Source organism: Labeo rohita, chromosome 5 (genome assembly GCF_022985175.1).
Source record: "Labeo rohita strain BAU-BD-2019 chromosome 5, IGBB_LRoh.1.0, whole genome shotgun sequence".
NCBI classification, from domain to species: Eukaryota; Metazoa; Chordata; class Actinopteri; order Cypriniformes; family Cyprinidae; genus Labeo; species Labeo rohita.
In genome coordinates this window covers 27,232,338-27,257,383 of record NC_066873.1, presented here as the reverse complement: position 1 = coordinate 27,257,383, position 25,046 = coordinate 27,232,338, and the positions used below count along the sequence as shown (strand labels likewise).

At 37.5% G+C, this 25,046-nt stretch overlaps 2 protein-coding genes across 2 annotated transcripts; both read right to left on the bottom strand.

Moving 5' to 3' along the window:
- Positions 1-1,675: 1,675 nt before the first annotated feature.
- On the bottom strand, positions 1,676-13,761 carry ssh1b (slingshot protein phosphatase 1b). Its single transcript, XM_051110362.1, has 15 exons — positions 13,229-13,761; positions 11,499-11,536; positions 11,288-11,388; positions 10,328-10,392; positions 10,117-10,238; positions 9,958-10,026; positions 9,413-9,478; positions 9,092-9,286; positions 8,806-8,899; positions 8,589-8,717; positions 8,077-8,123; positions 6,681-6,827; positions 6,366-6,566; positions 5,385-6,012; positions 1,676-5,201 (listed from the first exon to the last, which is right to left on the bottom strand). Exons 1-15 carry the CDS (start codon positions 13,298-13,300, stop codon positions 4,263-4,265), a joined length of 2,913 nt encoding a protein of 970 aa, XP_050966319.1. The 5' UTR covers positions 13,301-13,761; the 3' UTR covers positions 1,676-4,262.
- Positions 13,762-15,118: 1,357 nt separating this feature from the next.
- On the bottom strand, positions 15,119-23,472 carry svopb (SV2 related protein b). Its single transcript, XM_051110372.1, has 16 exons — positions 23,323-23,472; positions 22,913-23,061; positions 21,556-21,641; positions 21,320-21,418; positions 20,267-20,338; positions 20,009-20,133; positions 19,018-19,081; positions 18,694-18,819; positions 18,465-18,593; positions 18,250-18,323; positions 18,080-18,156; positions 16,157-16,261; positions 15,917-16,028; positions 15,723-15,804; positions 15,532-15,621; positions 15,119-15,437 (listed from the first exon to the last, which is right to left on the bottom strand). Exons 1-16 carry the CDS (start codon positions 23,382-23,384, stop codon positions 15,231-15,233), a joined length of 1,659 nt encoding a protein of 552 aa, XP_050966329.1. The 5' UTR covers positions 23,385-23,472; the 3' UTR covers positions 15,119-15,230.
- Positions 23,473-25,046: the final 1,574 nt, after the last annotated feature.

Genomic DNA, 25,046 nt, shown 5'->3' with positions numbered 1-25,046 from the left:
CTACTGAATAGCTGTTCTGCTAATTTATGATGTCTAAACCACTGCGTGAAAACTGCTAAATCATAGAAGGACTTAGTAAGCAGGAAAGGGTGCAATAGTTTGACAAACTTAAGTTAATAGGTGGTAAAGATATGTACGAGCAGTATTAATTATTAGCCTAATATTTCACCTACCTGGCCGGAAATGATAAGAACAAACACAAATGTTGTCAAGATTCTTGGCCTGGAAATCCTGGTTCAATTTGATGCATTTTGTTTGCACTCATCTCTTTGATTTGTTATAACTTTTGGCAGTCTATAGTACTCCAAATGTATTTTTTTCTGGTCTGATCGATTAGAACAGCCTAAAACATGACAATATTTGACCAGTTTCAGCAGTTATTCTTTACGTTCAGTTCCGCCAATATGGCCGATTGATGACACGTTGTAAAAACACTCGATACCACTACAACCTGAATGAATGACCGAGCTGTTTTTACATTATTGCAACCAGGAAATATGCATTCATGTGATGAAGAAATAGCTAGCTAGCAAACTGTAGTGACTAATGGTAATGACCGAGGCTAATGCCCTCTAGTTATTATAGTGTTAGGGGAGATTTCAGGCCTGTCCAAAAACATCCTGAACACAAAAATGGTGAAAAACTGCTCAACAGTCTACTCTACAATTCAGTACACAGTTCACATTCTTTGAAATGTGTTTTTAGCAATAGATTTTTAACATTTATAATGTGTTTAGAAACAATTCTCTAAATTGCCTTTACACAGACTTTAAATTTGTCATTAGCAGATATACTGCATACTGCAGAAACCACATGGCGGGCAAATACAGATGTAGCATATGAAATATAAATAAAAAGCTCACAATCTCACCTTGTTTATGTATTCCTACAGAAGGAGAAAATCTTCAGCAGTGAATGCAGATACGTCTTTGGACTGGACTAAAAAGTTATTTTAGTCTGTTTAACTGACTCCAGCTTCAGTCTCTGGGCTTCTCCTGTGTCTGGTCTTGTGATGTCAGAATCACATTTGCCTAATTCAATAAGTGTTCCTTCTGTGCGGCACTCAAAGGTCAGGAAAAGCAACACTTTCTCTTCATTTACATCTCATTTGCTTTACTCTCATTTAGTAGAAAATGTCTTCATACTAAGCAGTGACATATGTGACCCTGGACCACAAAATCAGCCGTAAGGGTCAATTTTTCGAAATTGAGATTTATACACAATTTGAAAGCTGAATAAATAAACTTTCCAATGATGTATGGTTTGTTAGGACAATATTTGGCAGAGGTACAACTATTTGAATATATGAAATCTGAGGATGCAAAAAAATCTAAATATTGAGAAAATCTCCTTTGAAGTTGTCCAAATGAAGTTCTTACTAATGCATATTACTAATCAAAAATTAAGTTTTGATATATTTACAGTAGGAATTTTACTAAATATATTCATGGAACATGATCTTTACTTAATTTCCTAAGTTTTTTTGGCATAAAAGAAAAATCTATCATTTTGACCCATACAGTGTGTTTTTGGCTACTGCTACAAATATATCCCAGCGACTTAAGACTGGTTTTGTGGTCCAGGGTCACATATATGTGTATTTATTGTAACAATTATCAACACAGTTCTCTCTCTCTCTCCAAGTTATAAAAAGACAATACTGGTCCATTTCTGATGCAGACAATAAACAATTTATTTCCATAATTAACTGTACATTACATTATAAAACAAAGTGCAGCACAACTTAAAATGGTCAAAATGAAGTACAGTGTATGATGTATGTTCCAAGTCACTTTTAAGAGCTGTTTAGTTAGGGCTAAAGGTAAATCTTCCAGTTTCTCGAGTTGATTTTATTGTTAGATTAGTGTGTTCAACCATGCTAAAACATGACAATAAATAATGACTTTGGTCTCCTCTGTTCAACTATGAAATGTAGTATCAAAATGAAAGATAAACAGACTTGAATAAGCCACAAAATATGCTTTTTTTTTTTTTCAAAATAAACTTTGCTCTATAAAGACCGCAAACAGGTGGAGACAAAACCTCTGCGAAACAAAGAGCGGTTTTTACCAAAGAACCATTAGACAACTGATTGCAAATGGCAACAGGTAAGGCACTTGCATGTCTGAAGAAACAAAATGTCTAGTACTCAAATCAGCAGCAGCTGGAAGGAGGTATGACGAGCCATGAGCGGAAAGCAAAACTACAACTTTACTCTCTTTGGGAGGCCATCTTTTTTTTTTTTTTTTTGGCAATCGTAATAATTTTGATTTGAAGAAATACATATTTTTCCTTAAAACTATACAGTTTGAAATGGGAACGTCCTTATTATGTGTATTTTTTAAAAATGGTAAAAAGAAAAATTAAATAAATACATAAAAGGCCAATATTACATTCCAAATTATTGGGAATTTCCAAAAACAATATAAAACAAGTCTCACAGCTTTAAAATAAAAGTAAGAACATAATAATTTCATACAGCAGTGACTGAGTACATGCAGACCATGTGGAAAAAAAAAAAACTTTCATTCAGATCTCACTCAAGGTGCTTTTCTCTCAGATTTTCATTCTTCTAAACAAAAACTAGTTACTTTTCACATTATTGTATAAATAAAAATGATTCTCTTCAAATTCTTACACTTATTGCACAGGCCACTTTGCATATTATTTTCAAAAAAAGAAAAAAAAGAAAAAAAGCTTAATTGGCAACATAAAGACAAATAACAACAAATAACATTAATTATTAAATTACATATACATATGAAAAAATAATTAAGGTCAAGTTTAACCAATACTTGCAAACTTACTATTTATCTTGGAGCACTAATCAACCTTAGTGTGTTCTTTTACAAATATCATACACCATCATGGTATTAAATTGACAAGCTCAAGCAATCCCCTATGCCCACAATATCATAATACGTCGTTCATACCTGTTAATACTTAACGTACATGACTGTCATTATCAGATGCCATGATGTCATTTCATATAGGAGACACTTTAAAAGGACCTTTTAAAGGACGATAGTGACACATTTGAACATCCTCTGATCAACTTGAAGACTGTATTGTACTAATGTGTTGCTGCTAAAGCCTTTTGCACATCACAGGCTACAATTTGTACAATAAACAGCTTAAGCTAAATTACAGAACAGGAGCTACTCTAGTAGCACATTTTGAGATGTTGCTGATCTGATGAACACCAGCTGAGAAGCAAATTAGACTTGTAAGACAAATAGCCAACCACATTCATGTTGCATTTTTCTCTGGAAATAGACAATAATTATGTGGCTTTGTTGATGTAATTCAAGTAACTGTCAGGGTGGAATATCACTGTGACTTTAAAAAACATAATCATACATTTCAGGCTAAACTTTAGTCTTAAATTACTTTTGTGGAGCGACAATTTGGTTCAGATTAATTGTGGAACTAAACGACTTTTGAAGACAAATTTCAAGTTAACACTATGTTTAATTTTAATAGCCAATTAGGCATGGATTTCTGTTTTATAAAGCTCATTTTTGATCATGTTTTTATAAAGCCATAGCTCAAATGTTATCATGGACATATCAATATCTACATTTAAATTTCTAAATAACTTATAAATACTCTCCTACCACCTTATTTGCTCAAACCAGCAAATACATAACAAGTGGTCTGATTCGTTATTTCATAGCACCCTTCTAATTTTCACATTTATGTGCACCTTTATGGTTTGTAACGATTATCTGAATCAGATAAATTGTCTCTTTTTGCTATCAAATCATTGCAACTGCATGATTGGTTCATTTGCAGTAGCACATACATTTGCTGGTGAACAAACTGGGAGGCAAAATGTCATGGATGTGGTTAGAATATCAACCAAAGGACATAAATAGGGTTTTAAAGTTTAAGAAAGTTTACATTATGGAGAGCATTGCTAATTTAACCAGGTCTGATTATGCCACCTTATAGATGGGCCACATGTATATTAAATCCTTAACAGGTAGGGCTTCCTTTAGCAAGACAAAGAAAAGCGGTATCAACAAAGCCGTTTAATGAAGGTCCAAGCCAGAGCATGCTTCAATATATATCTTCGTTAAAGCACAGACAGACAGATGAAAATGCAGTGCAGTTATGTAAAGGGCTGCTGGAAGGACGTCCAAGCCTGGCCTGATTGTTCTCATGAGGTGTCTTGCAGCATCAGCCTCCACGGTCGCTCTCGATGGCTGTAGGACTGGTTCGGTCCCATTCACTGAGAAAGCAGTTCTGACATCTTGGAGTCAGCTTTTCAAACTCTGCAACACAGTTGGAGTTAAAGAGAGCTTGGGGGAGCAAGAGGATTGCACGCAAAGAGCGGGCTCTTGGTCGTCGCAGTCAAGGGAGACTGTGGCGGAAAGCGTGAGGTCCTCTGTGGAGATGGCCAAGTCGCCTAGCTTGGCAAGCGAATTAGACCTTTTGAGTTGGGAGGACATGGTCAGTCCGGCAAGCCGCACGCGGGTCTCGATCTCTCGAGCTCGCTGACGTACCAAGCCCGGCTGGCCTCTGCGAATTCTCTGCAGACTGTCGCTGCTGGAGCTGCGCGTCAGGGCCGAACCCGGTGCGAGCGTTTGCTGGAGTTCACTGGAGCCAGGGTGCAAGTTGGGGACGCTCCCCTCGTCCACTTCCATGTCCTCTGTGGCAGTGTCCTCTACGCTCAAGTCCATCTGTTCCGACTGAGGACCGGACATTTGCTCCAGTCTATGGTGCACCAGGTGGGCCCCCTGACTGAGCTCCGCCGTGGGCCTCTCACCACCCAGACTGAGCCTCAGGAGAGTGAGCTCTGTTGTAGGACTGCTGGAGCTTTGCTTGCTCCCCTCGTCCTCCCCTTCCATTCTGTCCTCAGTCTCCAAGGTATAACGCAAATCCTGAGGAAGGTCTTCGGAGCTCGGTTGCTTGTGGTAAGGGTCCGAGTTGGCTCGACCGAAGCAACGAATGCACTGGCAGTGCCCGCTGCTCATGTGATGCAGAGGGGCAGGAGGAGGCACCTTGTTGGCGGAGACAGGACTGAATTTGTGTCCTCTGGGGGCCTGGATGGACATACTGGGCAGGCCAGTGTGACGTGGCAGGTTAAGGCGATGGGTGCGACGTTCACAGCGGCGGCCGCTGGGCAGGCGCAGGCAGTCTCGGCACGACTGATATGAGGGCTTCACTTTGTAGGGGTTTCCAATGCTAGCACTGTCCTAAACCGATGAATACACACAGGCAGGGAGAATGCATGGTTAGGTTTTTTAAAGGTGTAAGAGTACGGGATGCTTTAGAGAAAGTAAAGCGTTTAGGATGGATTCACAGAAAAGAGCTCTTTGAGCTATAAGCTTGCATACAAGCCAGGAGAGCTGCCGCTACAGCTAAGACGTCATACTCACGTCAAAGCCAGAAGGGCAGCTGCGTTTCCCGGCCAGCCTGTTGCTGTTGTTGGCGTTCTCGTTGTTAAAGCGGTTCGAGTTCGCCAGGCTCTCGTCTTCCCTCGGCGTCTCCTCGCCACGTGCCAAGGCGGCCATCTCCGCCTCCTCCTTTTGTGCTTCCTCCTCATCCTCCTCCTCCACCGTGCTAAACTCCAGCCTCAAGCGCATGTCCTCTATGGGCTCCAGTCGGCCGCAGGTCTGGGCCGCTGTGCCCTCCCCGGGAAGGGCCAAGTGAGCCATGGGGAAACCTTCATCGTCCAACAACGCATCCCTCTCTACGTCCTCAATCTCAATAAAGACTCGTTCCATGCCTAAAAGCGGAGGACCTCGAACTGGCGTGGAGGGTTCGCTGTCCAGAGCTGTGTCTGATAGTCGCCGGAAGTAGTAGTTGTAATTGAGATGGTCTGTCGGCTCTTCTCCGCAACAGGGGGAAGCACTTGCTCCACCGTGGCCCCAAGCGGCGTCCTCTTGATCGGGGTGCAGTGACGAAAATTGAGGAGTCTGGTCACCACTGGCAGCTGAAGCCTGAAGGCCCTCCAGTGAATACTCGTCACCGTCCGCTTGCCAGAGTTTGTTGTGCCTCTGCTTGCTACAATGACAGGAAACAAATGTAGCAGTCACCTCTTGATAGTGTGAAAAAGAAAATGCAGTCAAAGAAGACAAAAAGCTAGGCTTGGTCTTCTTAGTCCCATGTTTGAAAAACTATGTGATCACAAGAAATTGTTGAAATTTGGATGCTTGTTTACCTAACAGCCTGCTTAACTAACACATCAGCATAAACCAAACTGGACCAATATGGAAATGCAGGCTGTTCTCAAGTTGAACATTCACAATGATTAACAAATGTACATATTAAAACATAAGATGCTCTGAATAAAATCTTTATGATAAATATGTGTGAATCCAAATACAAGAAGCGATCTATATCTTGGCTTTTCCCACCTGGCATCTAAAATCCCCTCGTACTCTGCAAGTTGTTTCATAAAAGCTGGATTGGGTTGTGCTATATTCCTCTTCTGTTTGACAAAACTGTACGCCTTTTCAAGCGACCATCCATACTCCTTCATAGCATAAGCGATGACGGTGGATGCCGAGCGACTCACTCCCATCTTGCAATGTACAAGGCATTTAGAATTGTTTTTCCTATATGAAAGACATACAGGGCATCCACGTCAAACAAAGCTTTTGTCAAAAAATATTGGTGCAATACAGCTTTATTGAGTAAGGCAGCAACAATAACACACGAAAACAACTCACTTGGCTTTTACTATGAAGTTGTAGGTTTCGTTCCAGTGTGCCAGCAGATCTGTAGTCTCATCATCATAAACCCGGATATTACAATAACAAAATGTACCTGGGAAAAAGTTGTCGATCTCTCTTGTGACATTGAGGATATACCCAACCCTGCATAAAAATAAATTGATGTTAGACTGTTTACTGACAATTTATATTAAATACACATACAGTTTTATGCGAAAGTTTGGGAACCGCTGTAAAGATGTGAATAATTTTAACAAAATCTTATGAGAGATCATACAAAATGATGCATGTTATTTTTTATTTAGTACTGTCCTGGTTAAGATATTTTACATAAAAGATGTTTACATATAGTCCACAAGACCAAAAAAATAGCGTTAATAGTTTCAAAAGTTTGAGAACCCTTGGTTCTTAATACTGAGTGTGGTTACCCAGATGATCTACAACTTTTTTTTGTTTGTTTGTTTTGTCATGGTTGTTCATGAGTCCCTTGTTTGTTCTGAACAGTTAAACTGAGCACTGTTCTTCAGAAAAATCTTCCAGGTGCTGCAAATTCTTCCATTCTTGCATTCCATTCTTGTTTTCCATCATATTTTGCATATTTGAACCCTTTCCAGCAGTGACTGTATGGTTTTGAGATCCATCTTTTCACACTGAGGACAACTGAGGGACTCAAACACAACTATTACAGAAGGTTCAAACGCTCACTGATGCTCCAGAAGGAAAAATGATGCATTAAGAGCCAGGGTGAAAACTTTTAAACAGGATGAAGATGTCCAAATTTTTCTTTTTTGTTGAAATATCATTTCTTTCCATTTAGTACTGACCTTCGGAAGCAACAGAAGTTACTTGCATGTTTCCCAGAAGACAAATTAAGAAAAATTTACCTTGATCTTGACGTTTTTACCCCCCTGGCTCTTAGTGTCCTCAGTGTGAAAAGATGGATCTCAAAACCATACAGTCACTGCTGGAAAGAGTTCAAATATGTAAAAGATGCTGGAAAACTGAAGAATCTGCAGGACCTGGAGGATTTTTTCTGAGGAACAGTGCTCAGTTTAACTGTTCAGAACAAACAAGGGACTCATGAACAACCATCACAAAACAAGATCATTCAGGTAACCACACACAGTATTAAGAACCAAGGGTTCACAAACTTTTGAAAAGGGGCATTTTAATAATTTCAGCTATTTTTTGGGCTTGTGGACAATATGTAAACATCTTTTATCTAAAATATCTTACTCAGTACAGTACTAAATAAAAAATAGCATGCATTTTGTACGATCTCTCTTATTTTGTTTAAATTATTTACATTTTCACTGATTCTGCAAGGAGTTTCCAAAATTTCGCATAAAAATGTGACTCGACGCAGAGTCAGATGACGTATATCACCACTAACCCAGAGTCTTGAAGCTCTTCCAAGTTGGATGCATTCCATTCTGAGCCCTGAAATTAATGAGATGTACAACAACCATTGTTTTATTAGTTTCAGATACTAAAAGCTCCTGTCGATTTTGTTGTAAACTTAAACGCCTCTTGTGTTCAGTTGATGCGACTAAGAATGAAGTTTTGAGTATGTGTACTACAATTATGATGTAGGTGTAAATAAATACTGGATTAATTTTTTACAAATAAAATAAAAGTCAAATACTAAAAAATATGTTATCCAGACGTTTTGATCTTGACAGTTAATCCTATCTGCAGGCAACTGCATATGCTTGTTTACATAGCTTTTTCCATTTGTGCACTTATCTGTAATGTTTAGGTGTTTTCAATAACCAAAAGTCTGCTGTTTTTTTTTGCAAATCAATCCAGAATCGTTTGAGAATCGTTTGCTTTTTAGGTAAGCAAACATCTTAAGCAAACAAGAATCAAACATGGATGACATAGAAATCTTGGAGGAAGCTTTACCAGGTACAGATGGTCAAATATGAGTGTAGCCTTGTCCATCTGGCCCAGGATAAGCAGCATCTCATTGTCAATAAACTCTTTATACTCCCTCAGGTTGCAGCTCATATGTTGTTCCAGTTCATTTCGGATCTACAGAAGTGAAAGGATTCAGTTTAATGCTCCTTCCATGGCTGATGTGTTTGTGTAAACCATGGCACAAAAGCCTCATTACGTATACCTCCTTAGAAGTAATATTTTCCAGGTCCTGAAACATCATTATGTTTCGGAGTTTGGCTTTGATCATACACTCTGTTCTCTCTCTCTCTGTTGGCCTGCGCATGACATAAAAAAACAATGTTAATGTAAGCAAAATAACTGAGGTTTTTAGCCCCATAATAAGCCCCAAAAAACAGTTTTCAGAGTATTCAATCTTTTTTTTTTTTACTATAATCAGTTTATCCGTAGGATGAATGTAGCATTGAAGACTGATATTACTTTTTCCTACTTCTGACATATGAACTCACTGATCAGAAAACATGACTGGTGAGTCAGGCCGTGTGGTCTCCAGATCTGTCATAGCATTCCACTCATTGATACAGCTCTGCTCTGAGGAGATGCAGCTCTCATAATAGCCAACCCATGTAAGGGCCATCCCTCCTGGGAAATAGTTGTATCTGCGGGACACCTCACATGCTTTGTGCAACACCTGGAGGGCAGACCTGCAAAATACAATGAATCAAACATAAATGATTTATGAAGTGTGTGAGAACTCAATATTACAACATCAACAAAAACAAAAGTACATTCTGAATGCACTATAAGAGGACACGTGATAGTTAACGTACCACATGGCCTGGACTGACACGGGCTTAAAAACATGTAGTCTTCCTGCTGTGCTCACACTGAAACCTCTGGAGGATGAGATAGAGGAGTTTAGGCATGTAAATTATGAGCTATGACATAATTTGTGATTATACAGAAATGCATAAGCAGGCAGCAGGACGACGCTGCTTTCCTGGGTTGGTCAGTGGAACAATTTACACCACAAACCAGTGGAAAATTCTCTTTACATAATGAGTCTGCCAATAGCCCTCAGGTCACATGCACGGAGAACATAAACATGTTGTTTCGTACTGAACCTGTAGGGGTCATTCTCTGTACATGCATATGAAGTGATTTTAAATGTGAACAAACATAAGACAGGCTGACAGATAACAAATCCAGTGTATTTATACGCATATGGCATGTGTAAGCAATCAATTAAAGAGATAAAAAAGAAGAACATTTATTAAAATAAAATAAAAATGGGTCAGTAAAAGCTCTGAGTTAATTAAGGACAAGATACCTATAGCCCTGAAGGTTCTTACAGGAAGTGATTTAAGATATTTACCCATCTCCATCCAAATGAATCTTGGTATCACTCCAAAGTGGAAGAGTCATCCCAATAGAGCAACTTTTACTACAACAAACAAACATGTCTCAATCAATAAATGTGCCATATGAATACAGTGAATGCATAAAAGCTGTGTTAACACAATCAGATTCCTACCTGTCCTTATCTGTGAAATCCATCCCAAGCACTATGTTTTCTTCAGTGTCCTGTCGCCCATTTGTGTAGACAACCACCATGTACCGCACATGGTCCGTCCAACCGCTTTCTAACCTAACAACCTGTTGATGGAGACAGTGTACATTAGTATATGCGCATTGTGAGCAGTAACCATTCCTACATTGTACTAGACACAACGCATTTCACTTACTAATTTGATTCTATCCTCGGCACGGAGGGTGTTTATCATTACTTGTAGATGCTGTGGTAGATCCCCTTTATCAACAACGACAAAAGATGAGCAATTAAAGAACAAAAACCAGACAATTTTATGGACAGTACACCCGTAATTTATATTCTTGATGCTGTTCTGCTGCACTCCATTACACAAGCTGTTTTGCCTCAATGTCTGAATGGCTGAGATGGATAATCAAATTAAAAAGGAAGGCTTAAGAGACACCAAAAACCTCACTTTTAAAGGAATAGTTCATCCAAAAATTTAAATTCTGTCATTAATTAATCACCTTCATGTCGTTCCAAATGTGTAAGATCTTTGTTCATCTTCAGAACACAGATTAAGATATTTTTGGTGAAATCCGAGAGCTTTTGACCCTGCATTGATAGCAATGCAACTACCACGTTCAAAGCCCAAGAAAAGGTAGTAATGACATTGTTAAAATAGTCCATGTGACATCAGTTGTGCAACCGGCTTCTGCGTTAACAGAACGACAAGCATGCATCACGGTACTCTCCTTTTTTTGTTGAATTTTTGAATAAAGTTGTTATTTTTGTTTCCTTTGCACACAAAAAGTATTGTTGTAACTTCTTAAAATTCAGGTTGAACCACTGATGTCAAATGGACTATTTTAACAATGTCATTACTACGTTTGTGGCCCTTGAACGTGGTAGTTGTGTTGCTGTCTATGCAAGCTCTCGGATTTCATCAAAAATATCTTAATTTGTGCTCTGACGATGAACGAAGATCTTACAGCCAACATGAGAGTGAGTAATTAATGACAGAATTTTCATTTTCGGTTAAACTATCCCTTTAACTTTGAAAAATTGCAAGATAAGATGAAGGCAGCCAAACATTTGTTCCCTTAAATCCTTCATTTCTTCAAATTATTTACACACACAAACTGATCATGGTCACAGCCTTGTTGTGGATTACCTGCATTTTTATGATGTGTGGGTGTTCTGGGCCCTTGTGCACTGCTGCCTTGCTGTAAAAACAGAGCTGCCCCTTTTACCATGAAGAAACTTTCACTCAGGCTGAAATAGGCCACACATACAATTATGAAGACACTCTAAAATCAAGATTAATTATCAGTGTTAAAAAAGGAGGAATGGATTAAATAATGATGAATAAAAATAGCACTGACCTTAGGTTTGCCTTTCGATCATCATCACTGCCTAAATCCTGACAAATAAAACAGCAGAAGCGGAATTACAAAGGGCCCTGGTAGAAACTATACTTTATTAAAAAAATACTTTGCATAATATCAATCAGTGCTGAATGTTTCTAATTATGGTTTAGATATACAAAGCCATTAACACCAGAGTGTTTGATGAGAAGAATGAAATGCAAGCCCTAAATGGAATTCTTTAAATAGTACACAGAAACGTGTTATGATTTAAGCAAAACAAAAACACTTTGGATAGATTTAGGGCACATTAAAAAAAATTAGAAAGCCTCAGAGATGGGCATTACTGTGTGGGCTTATGTTATAGTAGGCTAGCTCATTAGTGGGCTGTCTCCAAGAAGCCTGAACAGCAAAATCTGGGGGGGAGACATGACAATATTCTGGGTCCCATGATTGGTCACCAGGCAGAGTATCTATTCAATGACATCATTGCAGTGAGTGTGCTGAGAGTAGTGAGGGGAAGACTCGGTTCCTTCGAACAGTTCGTTTCAGAGAACCGGTTCAAAAAATGATTCAGCTGTTCTATCGGGTCATGGAGTAATTGCGTCATCACGTGGTCCCAAACAAGCATGGCATTTATTAACAAGGCTGTTTATTGTAAATTAATATGCCCCTGTTCAGTCAGGTGAAGTCATGATTTCGCTAACAAAGTAATTTAGAAATTTTGTATATAAGTTGTATTCATATTAAACAGTATGAAAATTTACCTTTCTGGTCTGAAAAGTTTTTTTTTGCATGAGTTTAAGAAATCTGAGATTTATTAAAACCCACTCTGTATTGTATGTGTGCTGATAATAAACCCTCAACAAATCGTAAACATTCCAAAAAGTTTAATTCTTCACATTTTTTCAATAAATAATGTAACATAACTTTTCACTTTATTATTCATACTCCAAATGCACTTAATATTACATAACTTTCAGCTCATTATCACTTACACATGCTCGAACAGATGAGGAGTTTTCTCGAAAACCTTTCGGACAGATTCAGTCCGTTTCGTAATCTTAATCGTAGTCTTAATTTCAGGCAGGTTTGATGAATCAGTTCAACCGATTCTTTGAAAAGATTCGACTCAACGAGCAAATGATAGCGCGAATCATACAGGGTGAGAACTGCCAAACGCTCAATTGGTCATAAGTATCGTATTACTAAAAAACTAGTGTAAAGCATATTTGTGGTATGGCTGAATTGATACTGCGTTAAATATGCAAGGCAGCCGATTTATTACGACTTTATCCTTAAAATACACAAATAAGATAATGTTATTGAATCTAGGGTAGGATAAGCAGTGAAATAATAATTGCACAAGGCACCATGCCCTCACTGAACGAGAATAATGATCATATACTTCTACATGCACAAATCAATTTGACCATTTCGACAACAGAAGCTTAATTCAGCACTGGCATGCTTTGTTTTGTTTGGCCAAGTCAAGTTAATCCCCATCATCACGCTTGCTCTCTCATTCACATTGCCTGAAAACAACCTCCTCCTCGCTAATGTGAAAACTTAAGCATGCGCTCGTCTACACGGCAGGTTGAACTCGGTGACTTCTTGTAGTATCACATTTGCACATCATTAGAAAGGAAAAACGATCCCCGAGCAACAGGCCCGGCTAACATTAGCTGTTTAGGCGCTATTTACACATGCATCCCCGGCATTTCCTCCGCCGGTCAGCCTCCACTCACCTCCCCCGCGTTGGTGCTGGCAGAGGATGCGGCGCTGGGTGTAGGGGAGCGCTGCAGAGTCACCAGAGCCATGGCTGCGCTGCAAAGCGTTCAGGGAAAGCTCACAGGCGCTCCGGTCCGAATAGGACACGCCGAGATATCCTGTTCTGCACCCGCCAGTGACGGGGTTAATGCATTCAGAGGCGCATTAAATCTATTTAGCGGAGCGATAAACCCATCATCGGCTTTGTCATCCAACTCGGCGATTCTGCAAATTCTCATTCACGCCAACGATGCCAATAAACAACGGTCTGTGCTCTATCTTCCCGGCTGGACCGTTGATTTAGTGGCCAGACATAATGGACCTTGTTTCGGGACCGCCGTCCGTGGTTGGTGTAGTTCTGTGATCGTCTGCGTTAGATATGGGCTTCTGGGCCAACCGCGTGAAGGTGACTTGCACTTCTCCCTGACAACAGTGCATCCTATGCAGACTCAACACCCAATCATCCACATACTACTACAGCCCCTATGATGTAGACCATCTCGAAACTAACGTAATGCTTGATCGCCAGATTTTTCCTCCCTATGACGACGACAAATCCGTATGGTTCAGCAACCAAAAATGGAGCTGAGTGTGTGTTTTGTAATGCTATTTAAGCCTCTCGTTAAAAAATCAATTAAAAATAAATAAATGAATTTATTAGTGTTAAAGTGAAATTTAAAGTGTTACCCAAGTCCATGTGTGTTAGCTAGCTCTACTGAAATGTTGACAAATTTTTAAATTGAGCAGATATACACATTTTAAATTCTTTTCAATTAATGGGGGCTTATTCTATAGTATCCTAAATTTTTATCCTCCTAGAACATTGATGACTCATCTTGCACTACACAAAATTTGTCCAATCAAATTCTTCCTACAACAAAAATGTCCCTCCCCCTGCTGTCAATCAGCAAGTGGCAAATCATGGCTCATGACTGGGGTCACAACTAAAGTCTGTTGGTGTAAGGAAATTGTGAGAAAATGAAGCACAAAATTAAATCGTCAGGAAATGTCACACAACAGCGCAGAGCAATATTAATAGACCAATTCAGTGTTGCCCACCGAAGTGGGCGGAGCCTATCTGGTGGCAGAAAATGACAGTTTCAAGCAGCATTCTATGGAAGCCATGGAATAAATTAAAAAAGGGTACATTTGAGTTTATATTTCAAAATTCTGAATTTATTCTCGCAATTCCGAGATTATATGTCACAATTCTAATAAGAAAAATCAACTAGTCATTCTCTCTTTTTTCCTCGGCTGAGTTTATTTCTTACACTTCTGTTTTTTTCCCTCAGAATTGACAAACTCGCTATTGTTCAGTTAAATCGAGTTATACAGTCCGAAATACGAAATATAAACTTTGTGAGAAAAAAAGTCAGATTTGTGAGATAAAATAAATGTAAATGTAAAATGTATTAGGTTTAAATAGTATTTAATGCTGAAGCTGTATGGTAAGTGTATTTAGAGCTTCTGGAACTTGTTAAAACATTGTTTTAATATACATAAATATTATGTTAACTATCATTAATATAATTTGTTGCATTCGACAGTTATTAGAAATATGTCAGAAAGAGTTTACGACTACCATAGTTTGCTATTGGGCCTACAAAATACAAATTGTGTAGCACTGAGATTTTAGGGGAAAAACGCAGGCTGCGGGCGTGCACGTAGAGCCAACTGGAAAAATATCAACACCAGAAAGAAGGCGACACTTGTGTAACTAATTTGACAAGTTCTTGGCATCATAAACAGCCTAATGTATTTTTTAAGAAAAAAGACCAAAATCACAGATTATATTTGCATTTTATGAGCATATGAGCATAATATATACACAGAAATATATTATTATTAATTTTAAAAACTCTATTTTTGAATTTAGAATGCATTTACATAACATTTGATATATACCGGTATGGCAAGACTATAAATTATGACCTTCTCCACTATTAATCCTGAGATCTAACAGATTCAGTTTTCTATATGCTATTGAGGACACGTGTTGCTGGAGGACTCGGTTGTCTCAGAGCCATGTGGCCTTTCCATGTTTTTTTGTTCAATGGTGCTTTGTGTTGATTCCTGAAGGCTCCGCCCTGTTGTTTCCATGGGCAAAACCCAAGATGCCACTGCGCCCAGCAGGCAACATATTAAATACACAGACAGAGTCAGGTAAACGGATGACTTCAGAAGGACCTGAAGGGGGACAGACACAAACACACATACAGGAAAGAATCAATGCATGTTTTATACACCTTAATCTTCTTATGAAACCAGAGAAATGCTTTACCTGAGCAATAAATGGTGTGATGAGAGCTCCAACACGAGCCATCCCACTGCCTGTACCAATACCAATAGCTCTGGTTGCTGTGGGGAAAACCTGAGAAGACCAAGTCAAGAAAAAAAGGAAATTGCACTTCAAATGGAAATTCTACTGGGATTGACTGCAACATAATAAGGCGCTTTACAATAAAGCCTCACCTCAGGTGTATAAACATATGCAACCTGCCATCCCCCAGTTATACAGGCTCGAGCAATGAAAATAAAGACTGTGAGAACTGTCCTGAAATAGTAAAGTAAAAGATAAACATGTTATGTCATTTATAGTGTCATTTACAAACTTTTTATTTTTGCATCCTTATTACAGGGTTTTTTTGATGACTTTATGAATGTACCTTTGTGTGCAGGCGTACAGCGGCAAAATTGACACAGAGAACAGTACAAAACAAATTGCCATGCTTTTTCTCCGGCCAATTCGATCAATCATCCACAGGGTAATCAGAATACCTATTCTGACATCAAGACACAAATCATACAGTTGTCTGTTAGTTTATATGTAGATCATATAGCAATGTTTGCAGTTGATTAACTAAAAACAACATGAAATGAGAGAATGACTTATAGTGTTACGTCACCTGGAAATTCCGCTAAGGTGGTCCACAGAAGATCCAAATAATCAGCAAAAGTCAGATTATTGCACTCCAAACTGCACCGAGGTTCCATATTTGAGTTGTCAGTGGCTGGAATTAGACACATTTTTAAAGAAATTCACAACGCTATTTATTACAGAATATTAAAGAATTAATAATCAATACAGCTGCAAGCAGCGATTACCGGCGTTCAAGTGCTTTAAAGCATTTAAGCACATGAAAAAAGACTATTATTCAGCAAGCCTGTAGCCACCTAAATCAATTATTTAAAAAGCATTTTTGGCAAATCTAGGTAATTTAACATAAAAATATTATGTTTTTTAACATTTATCTGTTATACATAGCTTCAGCTGTGGTCCGATCCCCACTAAAACTTTGCATGCTTGTTTAGAATCACCTGTCACATGTGCTCAGCAGGTTTTCGTGAACTTTTGAGTTTTCCTTTATGTTTTATAGGATTTTGAGTACATTTGGACAGGCCCCTTTTCTAAACGACCCCGTTATAGCTTCCCAAAGAATATATTTCAACATTTTTTGAATAATTATCAACCTAGAGAGTCCAGAGAATTGTACTGCAGAAGTAAAAAAAACCTAGGACTAGTTTGCAAAAGTCGTTTTTTTTAAGATCTTCTCAATCATTTAACAAACGACTCGATTGACAGCAGTGGTTCTAGAGGCAAAGTTGTCCGGAATGAGGAGTTCTATCATATGATATGAATATTATGTGTGTTTGCGAAAAACCATGCAATGTACCGTTAACTCCTTTAAAAAAATATGATGTCGCCCGCCCAGTGGCTGATTTCTTTCAAATTTCTCGCAGACCTTTGGGGCCATTAGTCAAACAGCCCCACCGAGTTTTGTTCTAAATGGTCTCCATTAATCTTGTCTAACAGGTGCTCAAACTTCATCAGCCAATGGCGGCCATGTTTTTTTGAGATACGCAAATGCTCTTATAGACACCTGTGGCACTTTGGACCAAGAGTGTGCAGAACGATTTTCATGTTGATTTCCCTCTTATAGTGCCACCAAGTGGCCAATTACCACAATTTTTGTCCTGTGACCTCAGATTGAGCTCTTATATAAGTTTTCTGGGTTTAGTGAAGATACCTCATTCCGTTCAGGAGTTATAGGCATTTTACTAAAAGTGGCCCTGCCGCTTTCGAACATTTTGGCGTACCTTGGTGACGGTGAGTCAAAAGTTCAACTTTTTTTTGATAATTCTTGATATTCACTCTCCAGAGAATCTTTCTGCACTGGTTTGGTTCTGATCGGGAAAAAAACCTAGGACTAGTTTGCAAAAGTAGGTTTTTTAAAAAATCCAAACTACCCGAAAATTTTGCCAGGCTCACGATCAAATTTGAGACATGCGTTTTGTCCGGCATGAGCCAAGGATTCCAACGACACTAGACACTTGAGCCTGAGACTGGCGGTTCGACTTTTGTTCGCTGTAGTGCCCCTGTCAGGCCAATTGGGGCGAGCCTTGGTGACGTTGTAGGTGGTGTGAGTACTACCATCCCTCCAAGTTTCAAGTCTCTACGACTTGTGGTTTGGTCTGCACCATCAGTTTTACGTGGATATTGCTGATCCTTGGCCATTCTAACAATTACAATAGGGCTTCAGCGCTATGCACTTGAACCCCTATTTACTATTCAAAACCTGTTGCATGTGCAACTTTCTATGGTGAGTAAAGAATGGTGAGTACACTACTCTTCAAAAGTTTGAGGTCAGACTGTTTTGAATTTTCTATCACAGTTTCCACAAAAATACGAAGCAACTGAGCACCAAACAAGCATATTAGAATGATTTCTGAAGCATCATGTGGTTGTAGTACAAGTTAAACAAAAGTGTGTTAAAATCAAGTTTGTGCAATTTGAGTTTGCTCACAAAAAGTACTTACAAACCACTCACCACTACAAGCAGATCCTGCTTGGAACATCTCAGTGGTCAGAAGCACAATACCATAATATGAAAAAGCATTACAAAACCTGTGTGTATAAAACAAACATAGGTGAGTTTTTGGTTTTACGTTTTTTAAGTTTTATGTGGAAGGATTTGACCATTTTAAACAATCTGCATACCAGATAAACCAGACCAAAAGTGTTGTTTTGCGGTATTCTGGAATAAAAAGATCTGTAATTCTCCCACGATCAGTCTAGAACACATAAACACAAACCATTCGCTACTCTAGTTTACAAAATAAACACAAAAACCCAAAATTAGAAATTCTTCAATAATGTGTGAGTAGGAGATTTTGAGAAAAAAAAAAAGATGTTGGACCGGTAGCCCTACTTACTTGTATATTGGCTATAAGTCTTCCAGTCGGCACAGAGCTCCCATTAGCTGCTGCTATATATTTCAAAGTGTCCAGGGCCTTGTCTTCCCTGCCTCTCAGTACATCAAATCTAGCACTCTCTGGTAACCACTACATGATTAGTACACACATTTTACAATCAAAAAGGAGAATTAATATGGATTTTATCAGAGTCAAGTAACAGTTTAAACATTGTTACAGCCATACATACACAGCAGGAGGCAGCAAAGACAACAAGAGGAAAGGTGGAGAAAGCTAGCAGCCATTTCCAGCCTAATGTGGGCATGACCACCATAGCCAGTAACACTTCAAACACAGCACCCAAGGCCCAGAACACCTAGAACAGAACATATTCATATTTTTATAATTAATTATAAAAAGACATCAAGGCATGTTCATGTTATATTTAACCTAATATGCATTGCTTCAGTCAGTTACAACATCAACCAACTGTCTCTGTAAATTTTATAGTATTCGGAAAAACTGCTTAGTGAAAAATGTGAGCAATAGTTAAATAAACAGTCATCTGAATTACCCCTAAGAGGATTATGGATATCCCTCTGGATTTAATCGGAAGAAATTCAGTATATAATGTCACTCTGGAAGGGAAGGAATGAAATATTACAAAATAAAATATATTACAGTATAAAATATATTCACAGTTTACAATATATATTATAAAACAGCTGTGCAGCTTCATTTTTTTTGGAAACTGTGGTACTTTTTTTAGGATTCTTTGATGAATAAAAGGTTTAAAAAAGAACAGCATTTATTTAAAACAGAAATCTTTTCTAACAATTTAAGTGTTTGCTACTACTTTTTATCAATTTAACACATCCTTGATGAAAGTATTATTTTCTTTTAAAGAAAGAAAGATAAAAATGAATGACCCCAAACTTAAAAAAAGTATATATTGTTACAAAAACAATATTTTATTTTAAATAAATGCTGTTCTTTTTAAAGTTTTATTCAAAGATTCCTGATAAAAGTATCACATGTTCCAAAAAATAAATTAATAAATAAATAAAAATTAAGCAGCACAACTGTTTCCAACACTCATAATAAATCAGCATATTAGAATGATTTTTGAAGGATCATGTGACACTAAAAAAGACTGAAAGTTCTATATTTTAAAGTATATTAAAATATAATACCAAATAAATTGCAATAATATTTCATAATAGTACTGTTATTTTTATATATATATTTTTAATAAAAATCTCTGACCCCAAACTTTTGAACTCTAGTATATACATATATATAAACCACATAGCAGTGAGCAAGTGTAATACTTCACAGGTTTAATGGTCTCTGAGGGAAATATAGATGTTTTTTACATAATTGCATGTTTTTTAACACATGATGTTAAAATGCAAGTTTCAGAACAGCTTAATATGAAATAAAAATTTCCATAAAAAATACGGAGCATCCTTTCTGAGTGTGGCTCACTTATGAACGTGACTTATGAGTTTGTAATAAAACCAACAGTCACACTTCACTAATTGTCCATTGATGGAAAAACTCACGACTGAGGTGCTCCTCCCAGGCCAAATCCCACAAGGCCTCGCAAGACTAAGATCCAGCTGTAAACAGGTGCAAAAGCACTGAGAAGCCCGTAGTGCAATGTCCACATCATGCACAGTATTAAACACTACAAAAAGGAGACAGCGAGGATGTCAGTGGGGCAACAATGACTGCTTTATGTTCTTAGTCATATAACGAAAGCTTGCATTTACATCATTTATTTACTCCTTTCACTTGAGCAAGATGTAAACCAAACATACCACTTTTCGGCCGTACTTGTCTGAAATGTTCCCCCAAAGTGAGGAGCTGATCATCATTCCAATGAACACTGTCTGACAAGGTACAATGATCCATTTAAGATTCAAAAGATAAAATAAGTCTTAAAGGGGTCATCGGATGCCCATTTTCCACAAGTTGATATGATTTAGGGTCTTAATGAAAAGTCTATAATATACTTTAGTTAAAAACTCTCAATGATTGTGTAAAACAACACCCTTTTTACCTTGCCAAAATCAGCTCTGTAAAAATCATCCTGTTCTGGTCGGGATTGCTTTAAATGTTAATGAGCTCTGCTTGCCCCGCCCCTCTCTTCTCTCTGTGGAGTGACGAGCCTGTTTACTTTAGCCGCATTTAGCTGCTAAACTTGCTAACTAGCACGTTATTAAGTAAGGCGATCGCAAAGATTCATAAAAAACCCTTATACTCACTTCTTCTGTAAGCTGGATCACGAATGATTTGCGCGAACATAAACGGATATATGTAGATCGGGAGGCGCATTCCCTTCACAAACAAACGTAATCTACTGCATCTTCAGCAGCTCAGATGTCGGGAGTAAATAACGACCACTATGTTCATTATTACATCCAGCAACACAACACCTCAATCACTCAATCAGAGATATTCTTACATCCCTGCTCCGGCATCGAAACAATGGAGGTTGGACTGTTACAGCTGATTTAAGGTGGGTCTGAGGTAAGACGCTCATGTCAATCAACTATCGTGGGAGCGGCCTCTGTCATTGTGACGCCACACCGACAGGCATCTGAGAACGGCTCAATTTGAAAAAGGGGATATTATTTTTACAGATTAATTAAAAACCACTGCATGGATTTTTATCATTATAGGGTAGATTTGTATATACACTGCCAACACACATTAATGTTCAAACAACATGAAAAAGTGACGTTGCATCCGATGACCCCTTTAACAATACTTAGAGCGATAACAGTTTACCACATTTTCACTAATATATAACCAAATGTAACCCCAGGAGGTGTTTAAACACGTTAGTGTTCAACAGTGAATATACTGACCGCTGTTATGAATGCTACTCTCCAGCTCGAGAGCCTCCACTCACAGCGCAGTTGAGGAGTTGCAATACTAAGTAGCATCATTTCCATAGCATCAGCCATCTTATCACGCAAATATAAAACATCAGAGTTTAAATTCTTAGTAAAGTAAACTGAATGAACTGAACAAATTGATGCTATTTGTTCGATAAACATCAGTTTGCATTTAAAATACTACTGTACAATGCTGAATTTCTTACCCACGCAACTCCTGTTAGCATAGAGAGCTTCCACTGAAATCTCCCAAAACCAATAGCTTCAACGGCTTCTTCCACAGTGAAGGTTTCTGGAGAAATGCATATTTACTGAAGGATAAGAAGATATTGCATGCATGCCATGCACAAAACACCAAACAGACATTAGAACTTAGATCTCCTTAAGACTGAACCATGCAGGATGGAATTGTGGTTTGAATTAGATGAAGTATGTAGAGTTGAAGTCAAAAGTTTACATACACCATGCAGAATCTGCAAAATGTTAATTATATTACCAAAATAAGAGGGATCATAGAAAATGAATGTTGTTTTTTATTTAGTACTGACCTGAATAAGATATTTCACATAAAAGATGTTTACATAATAGTCCACAAGAGAAAATAATAGCTGAATTTATAAAAAAATTATACTGTTCAAAAGTTTACATTAAGTTGATTCCTAATACTGTGTTGTTACCTGAATGATCCACAGCTGTGTTTTTTTGTTTAGTGATAGTTGTTCACGAGTTCCTTGTTTGTCCTGAACAGTTAAACTGCCAGCTGTTCTTCAGAAAAATCAATCAGGTCTCACAAATTCTTTGGTTTTTCAGCATTTTTGTGTATTTAAACCCTTTCCAACAATGACTATATGATTTTGAGATCCATCTTTTCACATATGCAACTATTACAGAAGATTCAAACGCTCACTGGTGTTTCAGAAGGAAACACAATGCATTAAGAGCCATGGGTTGAAAACTTTTTGAATTCAAAGATCAGGGTTAATTTAACTTATTTTGTCTTCTGGGAAACACGTAAGCATCTTCTGTAGCTTCTGAAGGGCAGTACCAAATAAAAAAAAATACAATATTTTGGCAAAACAAGAAAAATGTACACATCTTCATTCTATTCAAAATTTTACACCCCTGGCTCTTAATGCATTGTTTTTCCTTCTGAAGCATCAGTGAGCATTTGAACCTTCTGTAATAGTTGAAACGTCTCTCATTTGTATTCAATGTGAAAAGATGAATCTCAAAATCATACAGTCATTGTTGGAAAGGGTTCAAATACAAAAAAACAAGGACAAAAAGGACTCATGAACCACTATCAACTAAACCAAAAAACAAAACACAGCTGTGTTCAGGTAACAACACAGTATTAATTATATTCAGGTCAGTACTAAATAAGAAATAACATGCATTTTCTTATTTTGGCAAAATAATTAACATTTTGCAGATTGACCTCAACTGTATATGAGTCAATTTTTTTATTTGAGCATTAAAACATAACTTTTTGTTTTGCTCTATAGACAAAAACTGAACATTCATCTACATGTACAAACGCAGATGTTGAATACAGATGCCAACCTGAGATTCCAGAGCTTCTGTTCTTGCTGTCCTCCAAATCCACTTGCTCCTGAATAGTGCAAACTCCTTCATCGCCAGGCTCATCTTTCCCAGGCTGCTCTTCATGAACAGTGAGGACACTTTTATCATCCGTCTGGGATGTCACAAAACTAAACAAAAACACGGACTTTAGCCTTTGTATGGTTTACAATGCAAATCTGAAACTGATTCAATATTTAAACTCACTATTGTACTCAGCTTTTCATTTCACAAACTAAACATAATTTAAAACTGTGTCTTTTGTCTGACATTTCTAGGTTATGGTTTTCAGTTTTCCCTCAATTAGAAGTTTTACGAAACCAGCACAGGTGTATATCATACCTGCCAGCCATGACCATTTTACAAGTAAACACAAAACATACATGTATTACCTGATATTTCTGTCTTTCCAGCGTTTATAAGCCACTTGCGATGATCTTTTCAGCGCGTTCATTTTACTCTGCTATGATGGAGCGCTGAAACAAAACAGTATTCTTGGCTATAGAACGGGTTAGACCAGCGTGCGTCTCTGATTACATTAACACAACTCAAAGATGGTAAACTAAGAGAGTAGGCTTGGCTTCAAGCAGTCACACAGTCCTCCAGAGTACAACCCACAAGGCATCATGTCATCCCTAAACAAGATACGCAGTGCTAAAAGGAAAAAAAAAACTTCAAGTCAAGGGAATGTGTGGGATTTTTTCTTAAAATCTTATTTATTACCATTAGAAACGTTTGTTGGATAGAACTATTCAGAAAAGAGGGAACTATCGGGTTTCATAAACTAGACGTGTACATCCTCTTTTGAATGAATACAATTCCTTTGTGTTTTTTTCTCTAGATGGCAATAACTAAGTAAATAATTGTGCATTGTACTTCATATTCTAAGATTATTTAAAAATGTTTATTCATTTAATTAAGTTTTCCAGAGGTATACACACACTTTACCAGTTATTCTATGTCCAAACAGGACATAAATACTGTAAATGAGAAGATTCAAGCACCACAGAAGTAGCATAAAACAACTATGGTAATAGTTATGCATGGTAGCCATATACAGCTACGTGAAAAAAAAAAAAAAATCAAGGTGGGTGAAAGAAATAGTGTCTTCCCTGTTGAAAAAGAAAACAGCATATGTTGGTTAGGAGTATTTTGAAGCATGGCAGCTGGTTTGAGCTGGTTTAAGCTGGTCCTTAGTTGGTCATGAGCAACTAGCTCCTGCTCAGGACCAGCTTAAACCATGCTTCAAAACATACACTACCAGTCAAAAGTTTGTAATGCAAGATTTTTATTTGTTTATTTATTTTTTTCTTAAAGAATTCTTTTCTGCTCACCAAGCCTGCATTTATTTGAGCAGTAATATTGTAAAATGTTTTTGCTATTTAAAACACCTGCTTTCTATTTAAATGAATTTTAAAATGTAATTTATTCCTGTGATCAAAGCTTAATTTTCAGCATCATTACTTCAGTCTTCAGTGTCACATGATCCTTCAGAAATCATTCTAATATGCTGATTTGCTGTTTAATAAATATTTTTTATTACTATTATTAATATTTAAAAGAGTTGAGTACATTTTTTAAGATTTTTTGATGAACAGAAAGACCCAAAGATCAGCATTTATCTGAAATAAAAAGCTTTTGTAACATTATACACTATACCATTTAAATAGAAATCAATACTTTTTATTTAGCAAGGATGATTTAAATTGATCAAAAGTGATGATAAAGACATTTATAATGCTGCAAAAGTTTCCTATTTCTGATAAATTCTACTTCTGAAAATTATATCAGAATGATTTCTGAATGATCATGTGACTGGAGTAATGCTGCTAAATCGTTAAAATGAAATCGCAGGAATAAATTACATTTTAGAATATATTCAATTTAAATAGAAAAAATATTTCAAAATGTTACTATTTTTGCTGTACTTCGGATCGAATAAATGCAGGCTTGGAGACCAGAAGAAAAAAAAAAAACATAAAACACCTTTTGACTGGTAGTGTAGCATATGCTGTCCCAACATGCTTTCCAAGCAGGATTAAATCCTAAATCCATTTTTTTTTTCTCTCTTGCTTTCACTTTGAATATTTTTGTGGAAGGGGGCCTTTCAAACATT

Coding starts and splice junctions, on each gene's coding strand:
- ssh1b (XM_051110362.1), bottom strand. CDS start 13,300: ATGGCTCTGGTGACTCTGCAGCGCTCCCCTACACCCAGCGCCGCATCC. Junction 8,900..9,091: donor CCAGTCATGTTTTCTGATCA/GTGAGTTCATAT, acceptor TGTCATGCGCAG/GCCAACAGAGAGAGAGAGAA. Junction 5,202..5,384: donor GCTGCCCTTCTGGCTTTGAC/GTGAGTATGACG, acceptor TCATCGGTTTAG/GACAGTGCTAGCATTGGAAA.
- svopb (XM_051110372.1), bottom strand. CDS start 23,384: ATGAACGCGCTGAAAAGATCATCGCAAGTGGCTTATAAACGCTGGAAA. Junction 21,642..22,912: donor CAGAAGCTCTGGAATCTCAG/GTTGGCATCTGT, acceptor GCATTTCTCCAG/AAACCTTCACTGTGGAAGAA. Junction 18,324..18,464: donor GACTTATAGCCAATATACAA/GTAAGTAGGGCT, acceptor TATGTGTTCTAG/ACTGATCGTGGGAGAATTAC.